We start from the raw sequence: 13,323 nt of genomic DNA, 5'->3' as shown, positions 1-13,323 counted from the left end.
GAGTCATGAAGGCTCATTTTATCATATGTGGTGGACTTGCGAGAAAGCTGTTGACTTTTGGACAAAAGTCCACAAAGAAATGCAAAAAATACTGAAATGCTCTTTCAAAAAGGCGCCGGAAATTCTGCTTTTGGGACTGAAAATGGAAGAAGTCAATACAACTAAAAAGACTTTATTCTGGTACTTAATCACAACAGCGAGAATGATTTATGCACAATTTTGGAAAACAGAGAAAGTGCCAGAAATTGAGGACTGGATACAAAAAGTTCTGTTCATGGCAGAGATGGACAAAATTACAAAGAAGTTGAATAACAAAGAAGACGACGTGTTTTTTCAAGAATGGAGTGACTTTAAAATATATCTGGAAAAGAACTGGGATGTGAAGCAAAACTTAATATGTTTAGATCAATATTAAGTTAAATGATGTTATCTTTAGATGTAATGATAAGAAACTGATATAGTTGATGATATGAAGCAATTTGGAGTAGGGGGGGAAGCATTGCGGGAAGCCATCGGAGGGAGGGGAGGAATTGGGAATGGGGTAGACAATTAATAGAATGGAATGATTTAATTTTACATGTTGTATTCCTGAGAAAAATAAAATTTGTTTACCAGAGAACATGATGGGTATCTGCCAAATTTCTGTTGTTGCATTTGCATTCCAAGGGAGACTTGCACACGGGTTATCTGCTCTGGGTTCAATGCTGTTGGGAAACGTGCCCCCCCCCCCCCCATTTTGGTGCATTCATGCATCATCAGAGTTCCCTCAGTTTTTCTCCGATTTTTCTCCAGCCTGTTTTGCTAAAATGTTTTGGGGAAGGTAGTAGTAATGTTGGGATGCCTGCTGTGTGGGTGATAGAGTTTGGATTTTCCCACCTGTATAGCAGCCATTCTCCAACCTTGTCCAAGCAGCAACCGCTTCCTTTCCTCACCACCAGGGGCTTTTTTGTTTTGGTTCATTTTTGAATTGTCAGTTTCATATTGTTATATCATTATACCATTATTACAATAAGTGTAACAGGTTCGGTGAAAGTATTCAGCCCTTTCTATTGTGGAGATAGAAGGGGAAAGGCATATCTAAAAATCTAAACTATTTATTTTATTAAAACATTTATTTCAAGGCGGCTGTACCAAACCCTAATATATTTCAAACTACTGTGTTTATCAGGAAGCATCTTTTAAGAACAGTCAAGAACAACCCTGCATACTTAAGTCTTTAATTGTGTGTATCACTTTCTTTATAACACTTTCTGCAAACATTCAGCATTTATATATATGGGTTGTCATCTCTGAGCTAACCCCCAGCTGCTGCCCAAAAAATGGTAATGTCTTCCTGCCAAGATGTTGGAGCGCTGGCAAACAGAAAGGGGGTAGAGATGGGGGTTTTATTGGGCCAGACGCACATGGAGCAAGCCAAGCCTCAGGGATTCGCCTTGCCCTCAGCTGGTGGCTGTGCATTTCCGGGAGGCAAGCCACACTTGTTCCCTTCTCCCTCCTCACTTGTCCCAGCAGCCTCAGTTGCTTGCTCTGGCCCTGGGTGCCTAGAAGAATGGTCTTATAGATCACTATTGGTACATGTGCCAGGGATTGCCTATCCCTTCCTTGGAGAATACAGCCTTGCTCATGTCCTAGCACCCCTCCCCCCAGATGTCTTAAGTCTTCTCATGTGTTGTCCAGTGGTTCTAGACAGTGTTACTGTCGCAGAATGCCTCACTGACCCATTCTATTTTGGGTCCTTTGAGAGGTCAAGACACTCAGCGGTTGTCCCAGTTCTCTGCTTGGCAGTGTACTGCTCTTCCACCCAACTCCCAGAGGGATTTCTTGCTTCCCTCTGGGTATCTGCTCTGCCACCAGTTGATCAACTAGAGCATTTCCTGCTAAGATGTGCTAGCACTCTGTCCATGGTGCGCTTTAAGCCTTCATCATGCTTCTGCATCTCCTGCTTTTGCAGAGACAGCTGACCACACTTGTGCACTCCTGAGGATCTAGCAATCTACTGACCAACTACCTCCCTTCCCCTGGCACCCTTTCAGTAATGTGTTCAAATGGGGGCTTATCATGGTTACGGAGAACAAACTTCCACCATTCCAAATAATACATTTGTTTAAAATTTCCACACACATACTCTGCACAGCAATGGATTGAGCAAGGGTTACACAGTAAAAGTGCATGCACAGATTCCTTTTTCCCTTCCATGGACATACCCTGACTGTTGTTATTTTAGGATAGACTCTTTATTCTGAAAGTTGGCAGTCATCCATTACCTTGAGTCTGTGTTAGAGCTGCCTCCCCTTATTAGCTCCATGTGGTAGTGGCAGACATCAGAATGGAGCCCAGATGTGAGAGCTCCTTTGTCCATGTTATCCCCTGATTAAATCACTCAAAATTGACCCCATTCCCATCCTGACCGGGGAATTTAACTCCTTTGTCTGCCCACCTCCTTATGGATCAATCCTTCTGTTCCTGTCCTTTCCAGGAAGAGATACTATCTATCATTTGGCATCCCCAAGTCTCTGTTACCTCCTAGGTATCACATTCCTGCCAGGGTGTGAGATGGCCCTTTGATAGTTCTCTGCAGCCTAGAAGCATTTGCATAACCAGGACTTGTAATGAGTGCTTGTGAAAGCCACCAATGGGATGGGAGTGCTCAAAAGCAATTAGCAATTATCCTATTTCCTATCCTTGTACAGAGAAACTTCTTACAATAAATGTGGGAAGGGGGTGAAGTCCCAAAACTCTCAATAACATGATGTAGCCCTAAGCAGAGTGTATTTCTCCACAACTAGAATTATATTCCTCCTTGGTCCTTACCACAGTTGAGGGTTTGGAGGCTGCCTTCCGCTCCTGCCTGCTGTTTCTCCTTTTTCCTCCTCTTGGGGGATTTTTTTTTATAGTACCAAGTGATGTGCATCCTGAACAAAAGCTTCACATTACTTTTCCAGCTGCATTCTGCTTCTTTGGGGGCCAGTTGTGACACGGGCAGTCTGGAGAGTGGTGCCCCCACCCCACCAGCTCAGTTCTTAACAGTGCAAGTCATTTATTTTTAAAAGCATCCCCTGAATAGCACTTATAAAAGCCACGCCAAAGTGCATTGGAATTCAGTACTTCCAATTCTGTTACCCGATAATGGAACTTGTCTGCATTGCTGGTATGTCACTTCTGACTCCCAGGCTGCTGAAACCAATTCTGTTGCTGTCTGCTGTTCTCCCCTCCCCTTCCTGTACCTTCCTATGCCTAAATCTGATCTGAACATTGACTCAGTTGTGCTGTTCTTTCTTTCCACCCTACAGACAAGGAGAAACTGAGCGGAATGATCGCAGAGTTGTGCACCCTCATTCAGAAGGGCCAGCTCACCGCTCCAGCCTGCCACGAGGTCCCACTGGCGGATTACCAATTAGCTTTGAAGGCGTCCATGACACCGTATGTGACAGCAAAGCAGATCCTCCGCATGTGAAGCTGACTGGTCTGCGGTCAGTTCAGGTGGGAGTCTGCTCTCAGCTGGCTCTAACTGCTTCTGAAGGCTACAAGAGCTGAATTTCCAGTGTTCCTGCTACTCCCCATAGAGGGAGGACTGCAAAGAACAAATGGTCCCGATTGTAGACTGTGACTATATAATCAAGACTGCAGCAACAGTTGTGGTATTGGAGGTTCTGCATCTATGCAAGCAGGGAATGCACATTGCCTTCATGGCAAAAGGGAAACCTGAAGGATCTGGCCTCTACTTCGGACCAGGATGCAGGACCACTGGACGGGGACAAGCTGCCCTGAGCCCTGCCTGGTGGGGAAAGGGGCGGGATAAAAATTGAATAAATAAATAACTAGACACAAACGTGGTGGTGTCTACAGATTCAAAGCACCAAGTTCCAGATATTTTGATGAAGGTTGCATGAAGGGTTGTGTTTGGTGTCACCAGGTTTCTGGATCATGTCACATCCCTCCCCCTGTAGCAAACTCTTCTCCAGCATAGCACAGTTGGCCCATGCCCAGAAGCCTGTGTCTGTAGTCAGAATGCTTTTGGGGGTCTTGGGGAGTCTGAGATGCAGCTTGCAAGCATCCTCCCTCTTAAGACAGCTTTTTAATTTCTAGATGATAAAATCTGCCGCTGTGCCTTACAGAAGCTCTTTGTCTTTGCCCATTCAGCTCAGGGCAGTTTTCTACAGTAGGGGGGAGCTTGCCATGTGTGAGGCTCCCCTTTTGCTGCACTGGCTTACCTACCCTCTGGCATCCTGGATGGGTTTGGGCCAGTCTCCCTGCTGGCCTCAGAAGGAGAGGGGGGTTCAGGCACCCTGGTCCTCTTCTTACCCTCCAAGGGAGCACCCCCTTGCTCTCTCTCTCACTCTCTGGTCCTGTGTGTGTCAGCAAGCTGCCAAAGGTTCTTTCCTGTGTATGTATAATTTCTTCTCCCCCCAGTCTCGCAAGTGTGTTCAGCCTGTCATGCGCACATCTTCCCATTAGTCTGCATTCCTTTCTATGAACGCTAGTCTTGCTTTGATGTAATGCTATCTCGCCAAGGCCACAGGTGGAAGAGCACAGAAGGCTTTGCTTAGTCTTTAATGAGCAGTAGGAGCAGTAGTTGTGGGAATAGACTAATTGTTTATAGTTAAGGAACCGTTGCTTCTCAGGGTTTAAGCGTGAGTGGGGCCTCTTGGCAGCGCGTGGGAACCATATCTATTGGCTATTGTAATTATGAACTTGCTTTATCCTTTCATGCACCTCAACCTTCGTTATTCTGAACAGTGACCCTGTTCTAGTGCTTCATGGCTTCAATAAAGTAAAACCTTCTTGCAAGTGTGTACTACGTTGTTTGCTGTGGGGACCTGACAGTGTGCTCCACCCAGTTTTTTTCTCCCTGGCCTGGCTTTGAAGCCTCCCATACTAATACCCTTGGCCTCACCCCCTGGACCTTGGCTCCAATCAGGTTTTGGCCCCACCACTTCCTGGAAGTGATAAAAGGAGGGTGGCTACCCATTCTCAGGGCCGTCTGTTCTTTGTTCTTCCTCCTGGGCCTCCCTCCTCCATTTTCTTCTCACCCTGGTCCTTCCCAGTTTCTGGCCTTCACTTTTACAGGCCAGTGATGGGCTGCCAGGTCTCCAGTTTCCTCTCTAGCAGCAGCAGTGGGGGCGACTACCTGGCTGGGGCCTCCCCTGCTGGGCAGGCCACTGCTCCTGGGTTCCCTGCTGCCTCTCTCCCTCCCTGGGTAAGGGCCCTCAGGGCACAGGGTAGTTCATGGCTTGCCCCGTGGGAGGGGGACTGGCCCCAGGCACCATGGAAAAATTCCCAGTCCTGTGTCTGAAAAGTGCTGTGTGTCCAATTATATCACTTCTTCAAGATAGATAATTGCCATTTCTGAGCCATTCCCACATCCTCAGCGTACCTCCAGCTTCCCTCAAAATGGCAACATGCTTACAACTTGACAGGTTAGAGACACAAGAATGACTTGCAAAAGTGCTATACAAATGTATCCTTTGGGGGAGCTGGTCCCCTCTTTTTGGCCTTGTTACCTTCTAATGCATAATATTAGTCTGTTAAGAGATGGGCAACACAAGGCCGGAAGGCCGTGTCCAACCCACCAAGGATTGGACCAGGCAGCATATCAGTGATTTATTCCCCACTGCTGAACTTTGAGACGGCGTGAGCCCAGCAAGAGCCTCAATGAACCAGAATGCAGCCAGCGGTCCTTAAATGACCTCCTCCAGAGCTGTAGTGCAGCACATAGGAAAATCAAGTTTGGGACTGTTTCTATCAAGACAGTTGTAGCTTGAAATGCAGGTAAAACTGTATTTGATTGCAAATACTCTGATGCAGAACCAAAGACTGTGTAATGACTGTTGAAATGCCAATGATTTTTGTTTCCAATAAAGCTCTCCAGCTTGGGTGATCAGTGATGGGATTGCAACTCGGGGCTCTGCAGTAAGATCGGCACCTTTTTAAAACTTGTCCAGTCACATCGTGCAGCCGTGCAGCCCCCTCTAGGGGTCCCCCCACTCCCATGGCATCTTTTAAATAGTTTGGTGCATTCGGGCTCGGCTATAACGAATGCTTTCTTAGCTTGTGCCCAAATGACATGCAAACTGTCAGGCTGATATTTAGCAAGGCGGTTGGGGTGTGGATTAATTATGACGAGTCAGCAAATCCGTCCTGCATCAGTTAGAAACAGCAAGGCAAAGATTTCAGGCCCGCAGAGACACTTGGCAGGCTTGCTCACCGAGAAGAATTTTTGCCTGTTGTGCATACATGTTGGCTGGCCTCTCAAGTGGAGGCAGGGGGTACATCAAACTTTTTTATTTGCGGGTCTTCTACAGTGGTGAAGATGCAAGGTCTACTGCCTTGGGCTTAAAGAATTACTCTCTCATTGTGGGTGGTCTTCCTGAAAGCATAATTAGCTAATGGAATTCCTTGCTGCAAGGATTTCCACCTGTGCATGCTTACTTGGAAGTCCATCCTACTTTGTTCAAAGGGGTTAACTTTCCAGTTGGTAGTGGTGGAAAGTGCTGTGAAGTCGCAGCCGACATGGTGACCCTGTAGGGCTTTCAAGGCAAGAGAGGGACAGAGGTGGTCTGCCATGGCCTGCCTCTGCGTAGCGACCCTGGATGTCCTTGGGGTCTCCCATCCGAGGACTAACCAGGGCCAACCCTGCTTAGCTTCTGAGATATAACAAGATCAGGCTAGTCTGGGCCATCCAGATCAAGGTGTGTGTATGTTTGTAGCCACATCCACTAGCTTAGAAAGCAATTAAAAGGGGAGTTAGAGAAAAATCAGGGATGGTTGGTCCATCAAAGGCTGTTAGCTGCTGTTGCTAAATGGAACCTCCGTGTTCAGAGGAAGTGTTATCAGGTGTGAGAGTGCAACAGGGGGAGGCTTTAGCCTTCACACACTGCTTTTGAGCTTCCCAAAGGCAGCCGATGTCCACTGTGGGAAAGAAGATGTGGGACGGGATTGGACCATTGGTCTAATCTGGCGTTTTGGCTCTCATGCTCTTAAACCAGCTTCCTTGGTGCTAACAAAAATTCAGCAGCTTCCCTCTGCAAATCCAAAGTGGGCTAAAGGTGAGACTGAAGCACTCCAATCTTTTTCATGAGCCTGCAGTTTGTAATGAGCTTTAAAAAAAATTGTCCCAGCCAGGGCTGTTGGAGTCGGAGTATGCAAAATACGTGATGAGTTCTCCATTGCAGATCATGAGGAAGAGGCCACTGGCTGAAGGAGACAAAGGAAAATCAGCACATAAAATCAGTTGTCTTAATTTGAGTCCCTTCCACTCTAAGGTTTTGCTGTAGTTTGATGTCTACAGTGGAGTGTGGGGTGATGGTGCCCCCCTCTCATAATGGGATGATGTCATCCCCTAACTGTCCATTTTCTATACTTTTCCCTGTTTTGCTGTGATCTTTCCCAAACCTGGTTTGGTGGATTCTTTTCAGGACAATTGCAGTCAAAGTGTGTTGCATGCCATGTGGACTCAAAATGTGTGCATTTTTGAAGGCACAGTCATCCTTGCCTTCAGTCTCCTGCCCCATGAAAGGACATTTGGTATCTTTTTTTAGAAAAAGAATTGTCAGGCAATATATCGCTATAGGAGGACGGCGGAAGACAGGAGGGCCTGGCGCGATGTGGTCCATGGGGGTCACGAAGAGTCAGACTCAACTGTGCGACTGAACAACAACATCAAATATTGCTATAGCATTATAATCCGTATGCTAGATTCTCTAAATGCCCACCTTTCTTTTTTGCTTTTGAAAAAGATAGTACTAGCCCCTTTTGTGGCAGATCCTCTTTTCCCAGGGGAAGTGAGGGGGATCGTGGTCACAGCTGGGTTGAGGAAAGGAAGCATGGGTGGAAAACCTGCCGCAGAGATCAGAACTTATTTGTTATGAGGGCTGGATCTGACAGATGTCACCTTGTTGGGCCAAGCCATGTGTGCCATAAAACGTAATGCCAGGTACTGGAGATATAAACTGTATAAAGGACAGCAGCTGGTAAGCTCCCAGTTGTTGTATCCTCACTGCAAGGCCCCATCGGCTGGGAGGGGGGTGCAAAGGAAAACCAAGGGCAGACTGGAGAGCCTGCGGTGCAGCACTGGGCAGATGCTCCCACACTGTTAACTGCTGCAGACGAGGTTGTTCTGCCATGCTGATGCCACAATTGGAGTGGCTCTGTCTACTCCCCCTGAGCAGTCTCCTGTTCCCTCCCTTGCACTAGTTGCTTGCGGGCCACAGAAGAGCCCTGGACGGGCCGGTCCCCCAGCCCCCGGGCGTTATGTTTGACACCTCTACCATAGATGCTCTGCTGCCACTGTGTATTCATGGGGCAGTGGAAACTACACAAAGAATCCTTAACCTTCTTAATCTATATATCTAATTCTCAAGTTGCCCCCTGGCATGCGGATACTTAAATCCGCACATCGGGGGGATTTGGGGGGGAGGGAGAGGTTTGTGCGCACGTGGGGTGGTCCCCACGTGTGCACAAAAATCCTAAACCTGGAAAATAACATCGGGGGGATGTTTAAATCCCCCCGAAACTCACAGAGCATCCCCTGCGCATGCGCAGGGAACGCTCTGCGCGGAGAGAGAGCAGCGAGGAGCCGGGGGGAGAGGCAATGGGGGGGAGATCAAGGGGGTGGAGGGGGGGAACCAGCAGGATGGAGGGGTACTTACCTCCTCCTGCAGCTTCCTCCTCTGCCTCCCTCTCCCCCCCCCGCGACTATCGCGGGTCCACCCCTTGTCTACTCTAAATGGCTACCCCATCTATTACAATTATAACCTGCCCTTCCAAGGAGCTTGGAGAGGGCGTACATAGCTTACCCATCCTCCATTGTGTTCTCTCAACAACCCTGGGAGGTAGGCTAGGCCAAGTGAGAGTGACTGCTGTAAGGTCAGTGAGCTGAGCTGGAATGTAAACCCAAGTCTCCCCACTACTAGCCCAGTGCTCAGCCCACTAAAACCTTACACCAGGTAATTCCTGAAATGTTAATCAGCAGTGAATGATACCATGAACTCCCAAAGCTTGGATTTCCCAGTTTGCTCTAGTTTAGTTCAAATTAATTGTTTTGCTGCACTGCCACTGGAGATGTTGTAATATTTGTCATGACACAAAGTTAAATAGGCAGTATGATACTTTACTAAATATTTTGAGCATATTACAAAGATTTTATTTCTCAGAGGCCCTTTGTAAAGTTTCTGGGAAACTGTACTGTGTGTGTGTACTTGTGAGCCTGGAAGTCATAGTTGGGTGTCAGCAAGCTGCCATGGAGTTGCTATGTTACGTTGTAACCTCTGAACCTTCTTCCGCGTTCCCCCCATCTGTAGGTGTTTACTTTCTCTTGCTTGCTACATCTGCGGAACTGCTCAAGGTTAACAGCTGGAGGTGGGATTATGTTGTGGCATTGCTTGGCTTGTTATGTATTCGAAGCTTGAGAACTGCCCTGTGTTTATGTTGTAGAACCGTTGTGTTCCCAAGGAATTGGGCACTCATTTTATCTGCATTCCCGCCAGCGGGAATTGGGCTCATTGGTCCTACACGGGTTCAAGTTCCTTTATTATGTTATCCTCCGGGGTTTGTAGTTATTCCTAACAATTCTTGTGTCCCTGATCTAACCATCGCTTTATAATAAATTTGACTTTGTTCTTCAAACGTGGATTTATTTCGAATGCATGGGGAATCGGACATTTTGTTAGGAATCCCCTTTTCTTCATCACCCCGAGTCTGAGAGGAATCATGAGCGGGGTCGAGGAGAAACTACCAACAATGTAGGGGACCACCCCGGTTACCTCCAGCCCCCCGGCTACCATAGCTGTGACAGTACCGGTCTCGGTGCCAGCGATGGGAGCCGCGGGGGGAGCCGTACCAAAATCTTCATCGATCCCATGGCCACCCCCAACCCCATCCAGATGGGGAAAGGGAGCGGCACCGGCTTGGGACGACTGGACTATGTTTGACTCGTGGAGCACAAGAGAAACTTTTTCGCACCGCGGGAGCGGGCTCCGCAAGAGCATGTACGAACCAGGGATGTACCGAGGAAAGAGCACGGGCTTTCCTGGTGACTGGCCCGGAGGAGAGGAGGATCCCTGGGGCACAGACCACTCAAGGGAGAGGGACGGTCGACCGGCCTTCGCCGGGGAGAGTGAACCGATGGGCGACCGGATCGAGGAACTCGACCAGACCATACAACAACTTATGCGGACTGTGGCTGATGTCTTCGACGCGTTTCCTGGAATGATGGATCTTCGCATCGCGGAGGCCGTGGCGGGGCATGTTCTCCAGCAGCCACTACAACAACCGCCCTTGGTTCCCCAGCAACCAATCCCGGGCCAACAGCCACAGGCCCCACCAGGTCAGCAACCGCCACTCCAGCCAGCGCAGCCAGGGGTTCCGGCGGCACCTGTTCTTCCCCTGCCGGGAGGACCAGGGACACCGGAACCCATGCTGATGAGACCGCGGGCGCGGCCGAAGGATCTGTTGGAGGCTACCTTTGACGGCAACCCTGACGACCTCGCCTTCTTCACGGTGAGGGTGCAGAAATTTGCGGCGCAGCATGGGCACCTGTTCCGTGATGACAGTAGCCGGATCGATGTAATAGCCGCAAGGCTGAAAGGGGTGGCAGCGACCTGGTATGTGGGGCTGCACAACAGCCGCGGCCCAGAACTGTTAGATCTGCGGGCGTTTATGTGGGCACTACGAACCCGCTTTAAAGAGGTGAATGCGGGACAACGGGCCAAAGCTTTCTTACGCACCTTCAAACAAGGGCGCCAGACGGTCAGAGAATATACAGCGGAGTTCCAGAACCAAGCGGCAAAGCTGCGGGACTGGCCAGATCACATCCTGGTCGAGATGTACCGGGTGGGGCTGAATCCGGAGATCAGAGAGACGGTACTGCGATCAGTGGATCCCGTTTCACTGACGGCGTGGACCCAGGAAGCGGAGAATGCTGAGAGCCGCCTTCAAACACTACGACTGGACATGGCAGCCAGCGGAGGAAAGGTGAGCCAGCCACCCACCCAAAAACCGAAAACCCCACGACTCTCGGATGCTGCACGAGACCTGCGGATGAAGATGGGGCTCTGTCTCAGGTGTGGGGAAAGGGGCCACTTTGCTGCGGATTGTGGCGCTCGCCAGACGAAAGACAAGTCCCCCCAAACCAAGGGCAAGCCAGCGACCCCGCCGTAGAAAGGGGTTGCTAAACCCAAATTCTCAAAGGCACTACAAGCGGCACCTGAGACCAACCCGGAAGACTCAGCTGATTCGGAACCGGAGATGTCAGGAAACGAGAACGTCCTGTTGTAGAAGAGGCGCAACAACAGGGCTTTGCGTCAGAGGCGCCTATAGTGGTGAGAGAACCCCCCTCTCTTTTCTTCGTGACTGTGTCTTTACTTAACCCAATCCTGGGGACCCATGTGCGGGTGAAAGCACTTATTGACTCGGGATGTGGGAGAGACTTAATTAGCCCTAATGTAGTGACTGGGTTGGAGGCGGGAATCCGGAAACTGAAATCTCCCATCATCTTTACGCAAATGAAACCGTGTGTACACGAGACCATGCCATTGCGGTTGGGGGCTGGCGAACACTGGGAGCAACGAACTTTTGTGGTCACCCCAGACTCCCAATTCGCGTTGGTCTTGGGCACCCCGTGGCTCTTTAGTCACGACCCATACATATTTTGGGAGGAGGGGAAGATTCAATTTATGTCACCCAAATGCATTGACCACAAATGGAGCGGGGACTGGGGTAATCCACCCGCTGTGAACTTTCCCTGTGCGGTTCTGACTCCAGAGGACATGGCTACCCTTCCGTCGGAGTACCATGATTTAGCGCGGGTTTTCGGGGAGGAGGAGGCTGACGAATTACCCCCCCCCCCATCGTAAGACTGACTGTAGCATTGAACTCCTTCCGGGGTGTAAACTTCCCGAAGGGAAGATCTATGCAATGGGGCCAGCGGAGAAAGCCGAGTTGCGAAAATTCATTGACAAAAACCTGGCGAAGGGGATTCATCCGGCCGGCGTCTTCCCCCTTCGCCGCACCCGTCCTGTTCCGGAAAAAGAAAGACGGGGGGCTTCGATTGTGTACGGATTATAGGGGGCTGAACGCTATTTCGGCCTCAAATGCCTACCCCCTCCCTCTGATAAAGGACCTACTGACGGAGGCGTCTAAAGGGAAAAATTTTTCAAAACTCGATTTACGCGATGCCTATTTCAGAGTGCAAATAAAAGACGGGGACGAGGGCAAAACGGCGTTCAACACACCTTTGGGGCAATTTGAGTACCTTGTAATGCCCTTCGGGCTTCAAGGGGCCCCAGGGGTCTTCATGAACTTGATTAATGAGGTCCTCCATGATTTCTTATTTAAAGGTGTTATTATTTACTTAAGACGACATTTTACTGTACTCTCAGGACCTCCCCTCGCATGTCAAGCTTGTCAGAAAGGTCCTAAAAACGTTACATAAGCACAAACTGTTTGCCAAACTGTCCAAGTGTGAATTCCACAAAACGCACATTGACTTTCTGGGCTACCGCATTTCGGGAGAGGGGTTGGAGATGGACCCTGGAAAGGTAAAAGATGTCATGGAATGGGAGGCCCCCAGAACCCGCCGCCAACTGCAGGGGTTCTTAGGATTCACCAATTTTTATCGCTCATTTATCAAGGGCTTTGCTCAAATTGCACTACCCCTAACTGACTTGTTAAAAACGAAAGGGAAAGGGTTTGACGCCACGAAACCGGGGGCACCGCTAAAATGGTCGGCGGAATGCAAGGAGGCATTTCAGCGGTTAAAATCCATGTTCACGTCCGAGCCTGTGTTAGCACATCCTGATGAAACAAAAAAGTGCATCCGATGTAGCCATGGGGGCTGCAATTTTACAGATGGGGGAGGACGGGAAATGCACCCACTTGCTTACGTTTCTAAAAAGTTTTCAGACGCTGAACGACACTGGTCAATTTGGGAAAAGGAAGCATCGGCTATTCGGCTGGCTTTGTCTACCTGGCGCCATTGGCTTGAGGGGGCGAGGGTTCCTTTCGAAGTGTGGACGGATCATAAAAATCTTGAAACCCTCAAATCGCCTAAGATGCTTAATGCCAAACAATTGCGCTGGGCGGATTTTTTCTCCAAGTTCCAATTCACTCTTCATCATTTTCCGGGTTCTGCTAACTCCTTAGCTGACGGGCTGTCTCGCCTCCCGCAACACGAGAGCCAACACGACGTCATCATTGACTCAATTTTCACCCCCGTCCAATTGGGTGGAGCCGTGGTCACTCGCAGCCAAGCGCAAAGACTTCCCACGGCCCCCTCCGCTCCAGCTCCTCCCTCACCCACCCTGACTGGGGGGGGGGATTGGCACA

At 49.4% G+C, this 13,323-nt stretch overlaps 1 protein-coding gene across 2 annotated transcripts in view; it reads left to right on the top strand.

The window, feature by feature from the left end:
* MECR (mitochondrial trans-2-enoyl-CoA reductase) overlaps nucleotides 1-13,323 on the top strand; it is a 76,846-nt gene that overhangs the window by 51,050 nt on the left and 12,473 nt on the right. Inside the window, exon 10 of one of the 2 annotated variants that reach the window (XM_015423949.1) lies at nucleotides 3,291-3,480. In XM_015423949.1, the coding sequence (XP_015279435.1) occupies nucleotides 3,291-3,454 (164 nt within the window). In that variant the 3' untranslated portion in view covers nucleotides 3,455-3,480. Of the gene's footprint in view, nucleotides 1-3,290; nucleotides 4,777-13,323 lie in introns of those variants that run through there. The other variant, XM_015423948.1, reaches the window with a different exon arrangement.

The sequence above is a fragment of the Gekko japonicus genome, unplaced genomic scaffold (assembly GCF_001447785.1).
Source record: "Gekko japonicus isolate JY-2015 unplaced genomic scaffold, Gekko_japonicus_V1.1 scaffold344, whole genome shotgun sequence".
Lineage (NCBI taxonomy): Eukaryota > Metazoa > Chordata > Lepidosauria > Squamata > Gekkonidae > Gekko > Gekko japonicus.
The sequence above is the reverse complement of the archived record's forward strand: the minus strand, read 5'-3'. Positions and strand labels throughout refer to the sequence as shown.